This window comes from Mucor mucedo (assembly GCF_025094135.1).
Source record: "Mucor mucedo strain NRRL 3635 chromosome Unknown EV154scaffold_39, whole genome shotgun sequence".
Taxonomy (NCBI): Eukaryota; Fungi; Mucoromycota; class Mucoromycetes; order Mucorales; family Mucoraceae; genus Mucor; species Mucor mucedo.
Genome location: NW_026252323.1, coordinates 189,765 through 204,979, shown reverse-complemented (window position 1 = coordinate 204,979; position 15,215 = coordinate 189,765). Strand labels below are relative to the sequence as shown.

The 15,215-nt window shown below is 36.4% G+C and overlaps 4 protein-coding genes across 4 annotated transcripts; 2 read left to right on the top strand and 2 right to left on the bottom strand.

Moving 5' to 3' along the window:
• Nucleotides 1–1,435: 1,435 nt before the first annotated feature.
• Nucleotides 1,436–7,166, bottom strand: EV154DRAFT_480861 (uncharacterized protein; the record flags this gene model as incomplete). The annotated part of the gene is made up of 7 exons (XM_051598355.1): nucleotides 1,436–1,488; nucleotides 1,558–2,806; nucleotides 2,866–3,461; nucleotides 3,749–3,970; nucleotides 4,041–5,772; nucleotides 5,833–6,019; nucleotides 6,082–7,166. 7 exons carry the CDS (start codon nucleotides 7,164–7,166, stop codon nucleotides 1,436–1,438), a joined length of 5,124 nt encoding a protein of 1,707 aa, XP_051458302.1.
• A 1,451-nt stretch (nucleotides 7,167–8,617) lies between these two features.
• On the top strand, nucleotides 8,618–10,214 carry EV154DRAFT_506797 (uncharacterized protein). Its single transcript, XM_051601329.1, has 7 exons — nucleotides 8,618–8,721; nucleotides 8,782–8,859; nucleotides 8,929–9,103; nucleotides 9,158–9,216; nucleotides 9,280–9,469; nucleotides 9,523–9,615; nucleotides 9,680–10,214. The coding sequence occupies exons 1-7, from the start codon at nucleotides 8,641–8,643 to the stop codon at nucleotides 10,003–10,005; spliced, it is 1,002 nt and encodes a 333-aa protein (XP_051458301.1). The 5' UTR covers nucleotides 8,618–8,640; the 3' UTR covers nucleotides 10,006–10,214.
• Nucleotides 10,037–11,726, bottom strand: EV154DRAFT_587456 (uncharacterized protein; the record flags this gene model as incomplete). The annotated part of the gene is made up of 10 exons (XM_051606807.1): nucleotides 10,037–10,567; nucleotides 10,619–10,675; nucleotides 10,732–10,788; nucleotides 10,846–10,944; nucleotides 11,008–11,183; nucleotides 11,240–11,267; nucleotides 11,326–11,353; nucleotides 11,403–11,467; nucleotides 11,526–11,612; nucleotides 11,678–11,726. 10 exons carry the CDS (start codon nucleotides 11,724–11,726, stop codon nucleotides 10,365–10,367), a joined length of 849 nt encoding a protein of 282 aa, XP_051458300.1. The 3' UTR covers nucleotides 10,037–10,364.
• A 1,752-nt stretch (nucleotides 11,727–13,478) lies between these two features.
• Nucleotides 13,479–14,867, top strand: EV154DRAFT_506792 (uncharacterized protein). Its single transcript, XM_051601328.1, has one exon. The coding sequence runs from the start codon at nucleotides 13,551–13,553 to the stop codon at nucleotides 14,670–14,672; it is 1,122 nt and encodes a 373-aa protein (XP_051458299.1). The 5' UTR covers nucleotides 13,479–13,550; the 3' UTR covers nucleotides 14,673–14,867.
• Nucleotides 14,868–15,215: the final 348 nt, after the last annotated feature.

The window sequence follows — 15,215 nt, the reverse complement described above, 5'->3', positions numbered from 1 at the left end:
CGAATAGCTGCTTTTACTTCAAACCCAAGATTAATAGTAGAAGAACGGATGTTATACTCAAATAACAAAAAAACTGCTTTTTGAATAAGAGAATAAACGTAATTATAATTTCAGCTACTTTTGGCTTTCTCTGAACCATCTCCTAGCTCATCTATTTTTACAGTAGAGTCATATGCATCATTTAGATGAAAGTGGTTCTGGGGAGTTTGGTAAAGGTATAAATCAACAATTTCCCAAAATATCAGAATCAGTTTAAATTATCATCCTTTCCAACGAAAGAAAACAATTAATGATCATGTGAACGCGATGAGTCGAAGAAAAACGAGAAAACGAATAGGAACAACGCCATTATTGGTGGTGTAAGTACTTAAACCAACTCAAAAACACAAAAAGCCAATGTAAAACGATCTTTAGGTTGTTTAAAATCCGGAGATAAAAGATAATTTAGTTTTGGGGGAACGATCAGTATGGGTGTAGCCGCTGTACACATAGTAGCTGCTTTCGCATGTGCATTTCTATCGTGCCAATTTCCGAGCAAGAACACAGGTTTAGTCCGCTCATTTAAGCTTTGAAGATGCTTTTATGCTGTCCTGATTTTGACAATTAGAGCAACTGCATTGCTTTTTAAGAATCCGAGTTCAGATAACTTAGCCTAAATCAAATGACATGGCATGGCTTAAATTTCACTGAAACATCTATTGTCACAGTACTTGCGTGTAACATTAATGACAGCAATAACATAGAATCATTTTCTTGTACTAACATCACTTGTTAGTTTACCGTAACTTAAAAGCCAACTATGTTGCCTATACTATCCAGTAACGCCAAATGGCTCGGGGCATTATGACTAAACAACACAGTATTGGCGATAATTAAAAGGGAATAATTGTTTCATGTATCAGCTAAGGCTATTAAAATGGCACGATAAAATTTAAATCATGCAATGTTCATCAAAATCGAATGCAATTATGTAACATGTGCAGTTACGACAGTTACATTTGTGTAGTGTAGCCATGGGAGATCCTATAATAAAAGATAATATTGTATAGAAATTATTGGTTCTGTTGTACTAAAAGAAATAGACGCACAGATCTCGATAAAACACTAAAGCGGTATTTTAAAATGACCAACCTTGAAGCGTGGTTTCCCTACAGTTCTGTAATCCCTACATGCATATTGAACATGTATGCAGTCCTTGCCTGACTTTGTTGGGATAAAAATCTTGAATTTTCTTGTTACTGTCACGAAAAGAAGTAAAAGATGATTCCCGTGTAATACAAATCACGAATGCGATTCAGGCTATTGTAGTAAAATGACGGATAGATAATTTAATAATTTTTATAGATAATGGCGATAACCCAAGGAATGGAATGATACAATAATGATCGTGTGTGTATATGTGTAAGTGTTTTGTGGTCAATTTTCTTAAAGTTGGTTATTCATTGTGGTGTGCAACATGAGCTAAAAACATTCTGGCTTCTTTAGAACCTACGATATACTATATTAATAAAGCGCTATAGGCTGGTCAATATAGACAGGGATGTGGGTCTAACTTACCACGCTCAGCAGCAATTTGGTATAATGTCTGTGATTTTTCTTGGTCAATAGCGACTACTTTTCCAAGTCGATAATATTCAGCCAGGCTAAAGTATGCTTGAGATAGTTGCTCCAAATCGTCTTCATCTAAATTGTCTTGATCGATAACAGGATTGTGAACCAAAGCAACATACCATTCTAAGGCTTTTTCTAAATTTTGCTCGACACCAACACCATTTTCATAACATTGGGCTACTTGAAGGAATGCCTTGGTATAACCTTGTTCAGCTAAATGAAGGAGTTTCAAAACTGCCTTTTCTTCTTGTATATTTACACCGCCTAGTCCATAAAGTTCATACTGTGCAAGCATCATTTCGAGATAAGAAATGTGCTGTTCTGGTTCATGGGAATAAAAAACTGTGTGAAATAAGGCATATGCTTCGAATTGGGTCTCAGTATTTTGATGCAAGACACGGGCCAAACAAAGCTGAGCGGGCCACCAACCTGAAGGGTGAGAAAGGGGTAATTGATCAGAAGCTTCTTGTGCAAGTTCCACAGCCACAGTGTACCACGTTTGCGCAAGATCAATATTTGGGGGGACGCAAATACCATGCTCATAATAAGTACCTAAAAACAATGCAGAAGTTTTATCGCCTAAATGTGCAGCGAAACTAAAGTAATCGTAAGCTTTTTCAAAATCTTGACCAATATTGTAAATGACATCTTCATCGCCTTCACGACCAGAATGATAAAGATTTCCAAGCTCACGCTGAGCATCTCTGGACCCTTTATCTGCGGCAATTTCTAACCAATGGAGTCCTTCCTCCTGTAAATCTAATGAAAACACGGCGCAAGTTTCATCTCGAATAGTCAAAAGTAATTGACCTAATTCATACATGGCATCTTGATCGTTTTGCTTAGCAGCTGATCTGAAATGATGTACAGCGATGGACAAATCGGGTTGTAAGACGTATTCATTGTCCTTTAAAATTCCTTGAACGTAATAGAAAGCGATTCTAAAGTGAGCACGAGGGTGGTCATCTTTCGTAATGGCTTGTTGATACCAATAAACAGATTCGGATTCATCGTTTTGTTGAGCATTAATTTGTCCTACGCGGAACATAGATTCCGAACTATTTGTTGTTTTGATAGAAAGATAATACCATTCAAGAGCTTGAGGTAAATTTAGATTAGTTCCTAATCCACGTTCACAACATCTACCAAGATGGATATATGCATCCGTATCACTTTTAGAACAGGAAAGTAATTCCTAATACAAACAAAAAGTATTAAAACGTTATAGTTCATGTAACATAAACTTTGATTTACCTCGTAACCTGCTTTAGTGTCAATTTCTTTACCCCCCAAGCCATAAATCTGATACGTGGCACACATAATACGGGAAGGAATGTGTCCCTGAGCTGCGGCTTTCTCATAGTTTTCTAAAGCAACAGGATAGTCTTTGTCTTTGTGCCAAGCTTGAGCTGTTAAATACATGCCTTCCACGTTACCCATCAATGCCGCCTGACCAAAGCATTGAACAGCCAAGCCATGGTTTTCTTGTTGGACTCTTGATAGCGATTCAACTTCATCCCGGATTGAGCTGTGAGTGGAACCTGAGTATATTGTAACGGAGCCATCATCAAAATCTTGTTGTTGTTGAATGATTTTTCCCAGTTTGATCAGTGCTTCTGAATCACCGGTTGTCGTCAAAAGATGGTGATCCATGTGTGGTACAACAGGATTTAATTTCATGGCGGTTTCCCACCATGCAATAGCTATATGTAAGTCACCATTTTCAAGAGCAATTTGTCCTAGAGCCCAATGACTTGGAGCATAACCTTGGCGAGCAGATCTTGTAAACCAGATGACAGCCATCCCCAGATTGATTGGAATCATTTCAAGTCCACGCCAAAATATAACGCCTTAAAGAGGATAGGAATTTTTTAATGTGTAATAAAATAAATAATTTATTGGAAGGCGATAGGGAAAAACAAAATAGAGAAATAGAAAAAAAAATATTTTTAGTAAATAAGTATAATATATAGGGTACAAATAAAAGCATAGATATAATGTGGTATATGAGGAGAGGAGTTCAGGTTATATGTCGTATGTGATATAATACATGTATAAGACAATGTGTGTGGGTGTGCGTGCGTTTGTGGGTGTGTGGGTGTGGAAGAAGAAGAAAGGGTATTTTAGTGATACTCACCTAATTTATGTTGGCCGACAACAATGTTTCTTTCACCACAGCTTTGATATAATTGATATGCATAAGGGATATTTTTTTTGACACCGTAAAGGCCATTTTGATAGATAGAAGCAAGCTCCATGGCAGCATTCATGTCGTTACCTTCTTTTAAAGATTTTTCTAACCAATGTAAAACGGCCTGGGAATTTTGGGATACACCGTTGCCATCTTGATAACATTGAGCTAAAAAAAAAAAACAAAAAAATATAGTTAATATAAGGTTTTATATAACCTCGCTTTAATTCTAACTTACCAATCCAAAAGTAAGCATCAGTGAATTTTTCGTTTTCTGCAAGAGATTTTAAAAGCAGGAAAGCCTCAGTTGTTGGTAAGGAATGTATATTTGCTTTAAATAACGATTCTTGAATGGTGGTGGAATCATTTGAATTATTGTTTGAAGTTGATGCTTTGTTAAGGAGTGTGAAGGAATCATAATTAAGGCTATATAAAGCTAGCTTGAGGTGCGAAATTTTACTCGATTTCAAGTTTTTAGAGATTCTTGGGTCGGTAGTGACACGCTCATAGTAGGTGTATGCCTTGTCAAAGGACTTCAATTTGTCATAAAGTTCGGCAATGGCAAAAAGTGCAGTAGGTTGACCAAGTTCAATAGCTTTTTCATAATGGCTTGCAGCGGTTTCTTTGTTCATCTTGACTCCATGTCCATTCTCATAATATCCACCAAGAATCACTGTTGATAAGGCATCGTTCAATTTAGCTGCTCTTTCGTAATATTCTGATGAAGTTTTATAATCTTTTTTTGAACCGTATATGCGACCTAATTCACGTAAACCGGTAGGATGATTTAATTGAGCAGCCTTTTTGTACCATCGAATGGATTCTTGTAAAAATCTTTCAATTTCTGAAGCTGGTAAATTATTCTCCTTGACTTTTCCGTAGCAAATTTGAGCATATGAAATGATGGATTCAGTGTTACCCAATTCAGCAGCACGTCTAAAGTAATCACGAGCAAGGTCCAGATTACGAGCAATAGTGCCGCTGCCATTGTAATAATAGATACCGACATAATAGAGTGCACTAGCATGATTTTGTTTCGATGCGGCATGTAACCAATCAAATGCAGCTAAACGATCCTCTTGGACACCAAGACCTTTACAAAGCATATGTCCCACCTGGAATTGAGAGTCACTGTAGTTTAATTTGGCAGAGATCATGTAATGTTCAAAAGATTTTGAAAGATTGGGTTTCACAACCGTAGATACACCTTCTTCGTAACAGACAGCAATCCAATAATGCACCTCACCACTTTGAGTAGAATTTTTGGTAAGATTAATCAACATGTCAAATGCTTCTTTGGGTCTATAAGGAGTAGTTGTATCCTTTTCATCCAAATAAAAGAGAGCAATCATAAGTTTTGCAGTACATTCAATGTCTTTGGGAGCTGGATGCGTATTGAGATCAGAATGAATGACGCCAGCGGCTAAAGAATATAGATCCAAAGCAGTTTTGTACTTTCCATTCTTGTGTAAAAAGATGGCAAAAGTGAGCTGAGCGGCTGACAGGTACTTGCCGGGTATTGAAATTGCAATCTCATAATACTGGGTTGCTGTCGCATGATTAATAGCTGCGCCGATACCACGTTCATAACAAAGAGCAGTTTCAATAATAGCTGGGTGAAATGATTGAGAGGATGCTTGACGGAATAAACGGAGAGCTTCTTTCTTGTTTTGGGCAGAATCACGAACACCGGGAATTTTGCCATCACGGTGCATAATACCAAGGATGTATTGAGATTCAGCATGTTGCTGGGAAGCGGCATTAGAGAGATAAGAAAAGGCTTTGGCTTCATCGCGATCTAAACCTAAAGTACCGGCAGAATAATGAATGCCAAGTCTAAATTGAGATGCGCTGTCATTGAAATTATCAGCAGCAATTTGATAATTGGCATAAGCTAGATCGATATTGACATGAACATGGTTACCAAATTCATAAATGTTACCAAGATGATGATAAGCTCTTGGATCACCCTATAAATTATTTAAAAGTCAGTCGGGAATAAAGTCAGATGATTGTAAGTATTGTCTTACCAAAGCTGCAGCTTTATTTAGCCATGAAACACCCTCTAACGGTTGTTCTGGCAATAACAAGAGACCTAATTCGATTTGAGATGGAGCGAAATTCTTATTTGCACTACGAATATAATATTCTTTGGCACTGATTGAATCGGTGGTCTGTTTTGTACGAAGCAACAAGGCCATTAAAAATTCAGATTTTCTATATATGGAATTATGTGTGTTGGTAACTCGAAAAAAATAAAATGGTCTGTTATTGTTTACCTATTTCCTAAGGTTGCACTATCTTTAATGTAACCGATATTTTCATCACGATTCTCACACGTAATTTGATCCGTTGTGAAGTTGGTGACAGCAATGAGTAGTTTTGCTTGAGCAATGATTTGATCAATACGGTCGCTTTGAATATCACAATGAGTATCAATGATTTTTTTATACCAGGAACAAGCCAACTTCTGATCAATGGGTTGAATGGTGACAGAAGCGTTTGAGGAGATGACTTGTTCCACACCGTTATAGCAACATTGCGCGAGGTAGTAATAAGCTTCCCAGTTGTTTTTTTCGGCCAATTGTTGTAATTCTTTGAAGCCTTGTCTGGAGTTCTTGGTAGTTCCCCAACCACATAACTTGCAGCGAGCTACACAGATTTTAGCAGAAACATCATCAGGTCTTGCACTCCACACTTCAGCGGCTTTAAATGCTTCACGTTGAAGTTCAGGGTTATTGCGAATACGAGGAGAGGCGAATATATTAGTCAGAATATCATATGTAAATCCGGGATTTTGAGTTAATAAATCCAAAATTTCTTGGACAGTAGACACATTGTCTGTATCTGGTGAGTTTGTGTCTATGCGCGAAGGGTATTCAAAATCTGGCACCGACATAATGTAATCGTTATCTTCTCCCAACTTATGATCCATAAATGAATTGAAAGAAAAGCGCGACATGTCTGTGATGACAGAATCTGCAACAGAGGAGAATTGAAATGCATCATGATTACTGCTAAATCCGCTCACGGAAAAACTGGAACTGATTCTTTCTCGATAATGTGGCTGACTAGTGCTAGTTCGTTTTACGCGTTGTGATTTCAATCTTTTGACTGTACTATTGTTTATTGGTGCTAAGGTATCAAGGTGGTTTAATGCTTCAGGCAATTTGCCTTTTCTCTTTTCTGAGACGGAGGCTAATGGTGATGGAGCAGTGTAATTATTGTTGATGAGTTCATTGCTATGTTGTATGATGGATAATGATTTTGCTTGTGATGATATGGATGAGGAGGATAGTTTTTTTCCCAAGATACTTCTGCTAGATCTTGTGGACTTTTCTTCGGAACTCAAGTTGGCTCCCATGTTTTGTTATTAAGGATAGAAAGTTTGTAAAAATGTAGAGTATTTTTTTGTTGGGTATAAAATGAGTTTTAAAAAAAAATATTAGAGCAAGGAGAGAGTATATTTTCTATGAAATGTTGTATAAGAAAAAGAAAAGAAAGCAAGAAACACAAACGATTAAATTATGAGACTTATGTATGTTATTACCGGGTGTGACAAAGTTCTAAAAACGTAATTTAACAACATTCACTTAAAAGAGATGTTATTATTTACATTATTTATTTTTTTGCACCCGCTCGCACTCTTTTTTTTATTTTGTATTTTACCTCCCTTATTATAGTATACATATGTCATGTTTCAACATCATACTTTTTTCGTCATCGATGCTTTCAATCGACAGTTACGCCTAAACTTGCTCACTTTTTCGGATCTTTCCCCCCTGATCATTGGTAGTGTAACCATCATTCGGAATCTTTGGTTCCGCTGAGATGCTTTTGTCAAGAGAACCTTCATCCCTTTACTATTCTGTTTGTTTTTGAAAAAAAACGAGGATAACAAACATTGGACACGTACCAATTTATATGTAGGGTTCTTTTTAACTATATATATCAGATGCAGACGTGTTTTCAGTAAAACACGTCTATGGTACAAAACTGATTGTTGTTATGATTTATTAATAACTTTTTGTTTTTCTGTTCACAAATTATTCTTGTGCAGTTGTTTCTGGGAATATCTAACCCCTTTTTTTTTTAAAATGGCGACTCTAAGTCTACAACTCATTCATGAGAAATCGATCTACAAGCAAATGGCTGTCAAGAACACCAATAGAAGAAAGAAAGAAAAAAAGGTTTGTAGACTTTCTATATTATTCATCTTTTTATGAAAGCCAGGCCAAAACCTTTGATTTGTAATGCTATCAAAGTGAACATGAATGTACTTTTTGATTGGTGTACTGTCAATAATTAGAAATAGTGGCGAAAACATAATGTTACTCTCTTTCTCGGTCCAAAAACAAAAAAAATGCATGGGTCACACATGCCACACAATAAAATGTAGCATTATAGCAATAACAACAAACAGATATTGATTTAATTAGAAAACGGAAGAATAGAATACTGTGATACACTTGGTGTATCCATGAAGCATAAACTGTGTAAAATTGTTTTAATCTTTTTTTTTTTGTGTTGTAACTTTTTTAAAATATAAAAATGGATGACACGCCATTTTAATATGTCACTTGTTTATATTTATGAATCAATGTGCATAAATAAAATAAAAGGGGAAGAGGGGGAGGGGGATTGAGTCATTTTGTGTAACATACGCAAATCTTTCTTTCTGTGGCGAAGGGATAACGGGATGACTCAAAATTTGACTACTCGAATTTATGAGTCTAAACGGAAGAAATTGGAATTTATCAACCAAATTGCAAATATATAAAAAGGCTCAGAGAAACTAAGGGAACATCAATCATCTTTTTAGAGACTGAATAACAACAATGAACAAGACATTAATTTACAGAAACACGACTAGATTGTTGACGACCAGAGGCTTCAATCACTTGTCAACACCCGTCAAGGTAAAAGTAATAATCCGTACATCATTAGTTCTTTCACTGACAACTCCTCTTATTATTTAGTTGGGTATGCGCAGTATGAGCAGTTGGAATAACCATCAGGAGGAATTACCCAGAAAACCCTCTCTCCCATTTAATACTGTAAGCTTAAACTAAAAACAATGACATACTTACTTGACTCTAAGACCCCCCTCTCTTTTTTTCTACAAGATCGCCAATTTTGTCCCTCAACAAGAGGCTTGGGTTGTCGAAAGAATGGGTCGGTTCGATCGTATCCTTGAACCTGGGCTCAATTTTTTGGTACCCATCTTGGACAGCGTCAAGTATGTGAAGACATTAAAGGAAGTAGCTGTGTCTGTACCCAGTCAAAGTGCCATTACTCAAGGTATTTATGAGAAGAAAAGGATAAAAAGAAGGGGTTGATTCTTATATTAAACAGATAACGTAACTCTGGAATTGGATGGTGTATTGTACTTTAAAGTAATTGATCCCTTCAAGGTGAGTACAGATAGAGTTCGGTGATAAACAAGCTAAATAATATTTAACTATATACACATTTAGGCCTCTTATGGTGTAGAAGACGCTGCTTTTGCAATTAGCCAATTAGCTCAAACAACGATGAGAGCAGAAATCGGTCAGCTCACATTGGATCGCACCCTCGCGGAGAGAGCTTATCTTAATACGAATATTGTGAATGCTATTAACTCAGCCGCTTTGGAATGGGGAATAAAGTGTCTTCGATATGAAATTCGTAAGTTATGAATCATTTTTTAGATATCACAGCGGACTAAACAATAAATTTAGGTGATATTCATCCTCCACTCAAGGTTGTAGAGTCCATGCATCAACAGGTATCAGCAGAAAGAACCAAAAGAGCTCAAATCTTGGAATCAGAAGGTAAGGGACAGTAAATGATTAAGAAAAAAAAGTTCCTAAAATAAAACTTAAAATCCATGTATAGGTGCTAGACAGGCAGCGATCAATGTAGCTGAAGGACAGAAGCAATCCAAGATCTTGGCTTCAGAAGGCCAAAAAGCGGAAAATATTAACCAAGCCAATGGAGAAGCACAAGCCATTTTATTGCGTGCTGAAGCATCTGCAAAGGGTCTTGAGACGATCGCTAAAGCAATTGGCAAAGATAAAGGTTCAGATGCAGTTTCGATGTCTATTGCAGAAAAGTACGTGAACGCCTTTGGTCAGATGGCAAAGGAAAGTACCACATTAATAGTACCGGCGACAGCAAATGATGCAGCATCACTTGTAACTCAGGTAAGGGGCGGATTTTGAGGAGAAATGATAAGATGAAATAAGTTTTGGTTACTCACCTATTTAATTCTCAGGCACTATCCATTTACAAGTCCATTAATGGTAAAACACAATAGTATATTGTGCTTTAAATGAGTTCATTTCATTCGTTCCAAGATGTGTGTACGTAATAGTTACCAATAAAAAAAATTAAATAAAAGGCATTCGGTTATTTATAGTTGACTCCATATTTTGAGGGTTTTTTTAAGAATTCAAGGAAAATGGCTTGGGATAAATATTATTTATACAACTTTTTGCTGCAACTAATAACTATATGACACTATTTTCAATGCGTCTAAATTATGCACACCGACAAAAAAAAAAGTAGAGAAAGAAACCCTTTAATCTTGTTTTTTGTTTGTCTTGACCAAATTCAAACCAAACTTTTTGTAAAAGATGAAATCCTTTACAAAAAAGGGAAGATAATACAAGAAGAGGAATATCCAAGAGGTAGCACCAAAAGTAATGTAACGAGGGGAAACAGGTTGAAGGACTCTCTTGACGACATGCGTGGCAAATACTTCGTTTGGTGTAGACCCAGGACCTATTCTATTCATTAGTCATTATTGCTATAAGACATAGGATATAAATATACCTTGGGATAACGTAGCACGAGCAATAATAAACTTGGCTACAGAAATGTACAAGGAATCTACATAGTGTATGGTCAATAAGCGAAAGGGGGAAGAAATAACTATAATAATATACCTTCAGGGACAGTAACTAATTTAGCACCAGCATTACCAAAATTGGAAGTAATAGCACCTGTGGGAGGGGATATGTTGGTGAATGTGTTAAATTATTGAATAATGATCTAGTTACCTGGGGCTACAACTACAACTTCAATACCAAATGGTTTTAATTCAAGACGTAATGTGTCGGACATGGAATGAACAGCGGCTTTAGATGAAGCATAAATACCTAAAACACTAGTTTTTTAGAAAATTCGAGGCGTAATAAAATAAAGAGATGTATATTTCATACCTGCCCAAGGTGTACTTGAATAACCCACAACCGAACCAACATTTACAATCTTTCCTTTTCCTTTCTTTGCCATGTGGGGAGCAACAGCTCTGATGAGCTTGAGTGTACCAAAGACATTGGTGTTATAGCACTGTTGAGCAGTGTCTAAATCGATATCTAACAAGGCGCCAACAGCACTATTATTTAAGGATGTAAATACAGACACACATGAGATAGTTAAATATAATCTTACGGAGCTCCCGCATTATTGATTAAAACATCTAACACATAATTTTAGTTCACTTGCCCTTGTATAATAAAATTTTAAACTTTTTTTACCGATTTGACCAACTGAATCAATGATTTTCTATTAAAAAGTATGAGTCATGGATACATGATGAGAAAGAAGGTGTTACCTGGGTGACTGCATTGATCGATTCCTGACTATTGATATCCAAAGCCTCTTTCTCACAGCCGTATGCTAAGGGCAATATTAACAAAAAAAAATTGATTCATATTGCATACTGTTGTTTATGTACCTTCTAAACCCTCTAAAGCATCAATATTACGTGTTGTTGCAATGACATGGTTACCCTGTTGAGCAAATGTCTTTGCAAGTGCATAACCTAATGAGACTAAAATTTAGCTACATTTTCTTAAAAGATAAACAGAGAAATTTATGCTACTGTACCAATGCCACCCTTTGAGCAGCCGGTGATAAGAATAACTTGCTTGGCCATATTAACTTTTTTAAGAGAGATAAAAAAAATAAAAGAAAGCCCTTTTGGTCATGAATGCCGAAAATTATAAAAAAAGTTGGATAAGCGGCGTTTATAAAATATAAAGTGCAACAAACAACTCAATGCATTATTTATTAATGTAGTTGTGTGTAATGGTATTATCAATATGGAGGGGGGATATGCTAGTGTGTGTGTGTGTGTGTATATGAGAAGGAAGGGGGGAAGGGAAGAAAAAGAGAATTAAGTGAAATAAATAAAAAGTGCTGTACAAGAAAAGAGAGAGAGTGAGTGAAAGGATATACAAGAAATATTAGAAAGTGCAGTGGATTCAACAAATGATGCCGTTATTTGATTTGTTATTATTTCTTTCGTGTCTGTTATGCTGATGGTGATGCTGAGCACAAGAAGTGTCAATAACATCTTCTTCAAGTGCTGGAAACGAAAAATACATCTTTTCAAATGGACTTGTGCTTACAGCAGTAGCTGTTGTAGCATTTTGTTGTTGCTGTTGACTTTGTTTAGGTAATACAAGCAATAAAAGTTGCTTGACAAATGTAGGGATTGTAGTGGTGTTTTGTTGTTGTGCCATAATAATGAATGTAGAATAATAATAAAAAAAGAAAGGAAAAAATAAAAAAGATCTGAAAAAAAGTTAAAAAAAAGTAAATAGTTTTATACAGAAAACATGTCCTCTTGAATAAATATACTGTCTCTATCCCCTTAACAAGTACCCGATCCTCTTTCAGAGGGGAACAAAAAGGTCCAGAACCCGCTTAACCTTTTTTTGCTCTGTTGCAAGAATAGACTTAGAATCACCCCCATACAAAAAGCACTGAATCATTTGATTATACTACACGTGCTATCCAATAGAGATGACAGGAAAATGTTACACTTGTCCTATGCTAAAAAGTGCCATGTTCTTTTTTTAATAAACACAGCACGTTTTAAGAATGTAGGTTTCTTCCTTGTAACTGCAACAACAAATAAATCGTATCGTATCTTTCTTCTCTCTTTCTTTCTTCCTCTTATACGGAGAAATCAAGGGAGAAAAATGAGGGTATTTTATCCCACCCATAAGAAAACCCGGGGCAAAAACCAATTTTAAACCACCCCTTCTTTTTTTTTTTTTGATGACGTTGAAGACAACAAAAACATTGGGACTCTTCAGTAGTCTGTTGTGAAGAGAGAGAGAGAAAAAGCACTCACAAAAACGCACATGTAGGGTTATTCATTACATTTTTGTTATACACACATTTCTGTGTGTGTGTGTGTATATAGTTCTCAGATTAAACTACAGTGAGGCGCTTGTTTAAAATAATAATGCGACGGTTTCTTAATTATCGAGTTTTAAGGATTTTCATTGCCTTTTCTTGAATTAAGTATTCTTCGACATTTTAATCCTTTCAGGGCTTTCTCTTGATAGCAGTAAATAGATAACGTTTCGGTATTTCAAGACTTTGGGTTACACGTTATCGTCAGCAATGCAAAGATATCTGCTACGGGTTACGATTTCCTATAATAACAGACATGAATAAACGGGATATTTAAACTTTGAACTGGTAGTGAATCAAAGAGAAAAAAAGATAAAGGATCACATTATTCTCTTATAAAAAAAATATCCGATCCGGCCGTGTGAATGTAGGTAAGCAACCCGCGGCTACATACACTTATTATTACGCCATTGTATAATCTTTGGTGAATATGTTGCAATATTTATATCACGCAATCTAATTATTGCGCCCACCATTCACGAATCATATAAAAACCCACGCTTGATATTGCAAAAACCACTTCTTTCTTTCAACATACTATCTACATATCATAATGTCTACAGCTGCTACTCAACAACCAATTGATCAAACCAAAAACTGGCGTGGTTTCGATACGGCGACAGACAACCAAACGACAGCTACTGAGTTTCCTGATCGTATTACGGGTCCTTCTGCATGGGATGGTAAAGAATTAGAGGCCAATACTGAAAGCTGGATTTACCATCTTACTGCTGAGGATATTGGTGACATTGATCAAGCCGTTAAACATTTCATTTCCCTCAATATTCCTCTGGGTGAAATCTCTCAATCCAATTTCCCTTTAACAAGCTTCAAGACTGTTATTTTAAAAGAACGCGATAATCTCTTTCATGGTTTAGGTTTTGGATTATTTCGTGGGTTCCCTATTGAAAACTACGAACGTACTGAACAAGCTGCAATCTTTATGGGTATTGGATCTTATATCGGAGCGCGTAAACCACAGAATGGTAAAGGACATGTTTTGGGACACGTCAAGGACTTAACCGAAGGATCCACCACCAAAGTAGTTTACTCTGTCGATGATCCTACTACTCGGATCTATGCCACTCGCAAAGCTCAGCCTTTTCATGTAGATGGTACTGATATTGTTGCCTTGCTCTGTTTAAACGAGGGACAGGAAGGAGGTTTAAGTGCTGTAATCTCTTCACATACGCTTTACAACCGTCTTCGTGAGCTTCGACCTGATATTGTTGAATTGATGAAGGAGTCTTGGTATTGGGATAGAAAGGGTGAGCATGGTCCTAATGATGTTCCATATTTAAAGGCATCTCCTTTGGTATATTATGATGAACGGTTATTTACTTTCTGGGGTCCTCATTTCTTTGAAACGATGACACGATTTCCCGAAATTACAGTGGGCGAAGAGAGATTCGAAGCCATGCGTTACATCCAAGCTTTGTGTGAACGTGAGGCACTCAATATGAAACTCCAAACGGGTGATATGCAATTTGTCAACAATTATTCTATTATTCACGCCCGTACTGCCTATGTGGATATTCCAGGTCAAACCCGTCATCTGTTGCGTCTTTGGTTAATGGTTAATGGAAGTGAGTCGGGCTGGAAAATGCCTTTTACCAAGGGTGACTATAACTATGAGTATTCTGGTGAACAAGTAGTTCCTCTTGAAGCAGAGTAAAACCAGAAATAATGATAATGAAACTATGTAAATCCCCCACCCACCCTTATCATTACTTTTCTTAACAATCAATCTTGTAAAAATAAAAAAAAAGTTCCACATGTATAATAAGATTTTAACTTTGTGCCACTGGATAATCATTACCGGATCTAATCCTGCAAAGAAGATCTTGTGGAACTGTATTTGTAATTTCTGGGTAAAATGCAATTATATATAGCCAATTTGAAAAGTAAAAGTCGTGGCTTCAGAATTTGATGTCGCGCAAACAATGTTTCTGTCCGACAATGGAATGTCAGTTGATCCATAACCATGATAAGTGGTGCCCGATTGATGGCATATATACATTTGCATTTTTATGGCGTTTGTTTCTCATCCTGCCAAATTTTCTAGTAAGCGCCTCAAGGAGAAACTGTGAAGTCTAAACGTATATTCGAGTCCGTTTTTTGTTCCACTTATTATTTATTTTTGGAAACGTAACAATTGAGTTTTTTTATGTATACTTTAGTAAATCTCTACCATAATCTCATCACTGTTATGAAAAAC

Bases quoted from the DNA above. Each gene is read 5' to 3' on its own strand.
- EV154DRAFT_506797 (XM_051601329.1), top strand. From the start codon at position 8,641: ATGAACAAGACATTAATTTACAGAAACACGACTAGATTGTTGACGACC. The intron at 9,104-9,157 runs GTATTTATGAGA...TATATTAAACAG, and splicing joins TCAAAGTGCCATTACTCAAG to ATAACGTAACTCTGGAATTG. The intron at 9,217-9,279 runs GTGAGTACAGAT...ATACACATTTAG, and splicing joins AAGTAATTGATCCCTTCAAG to GCCTCTTATGGTGTAGAAGA.
- EV154DRAFT_506792 (XM_051601328.1), top strand. From the start codon at position 13,551: ATGTCTACAGCTGCTACTCAACAACCAATTGATCAAACCAAAAACTGG.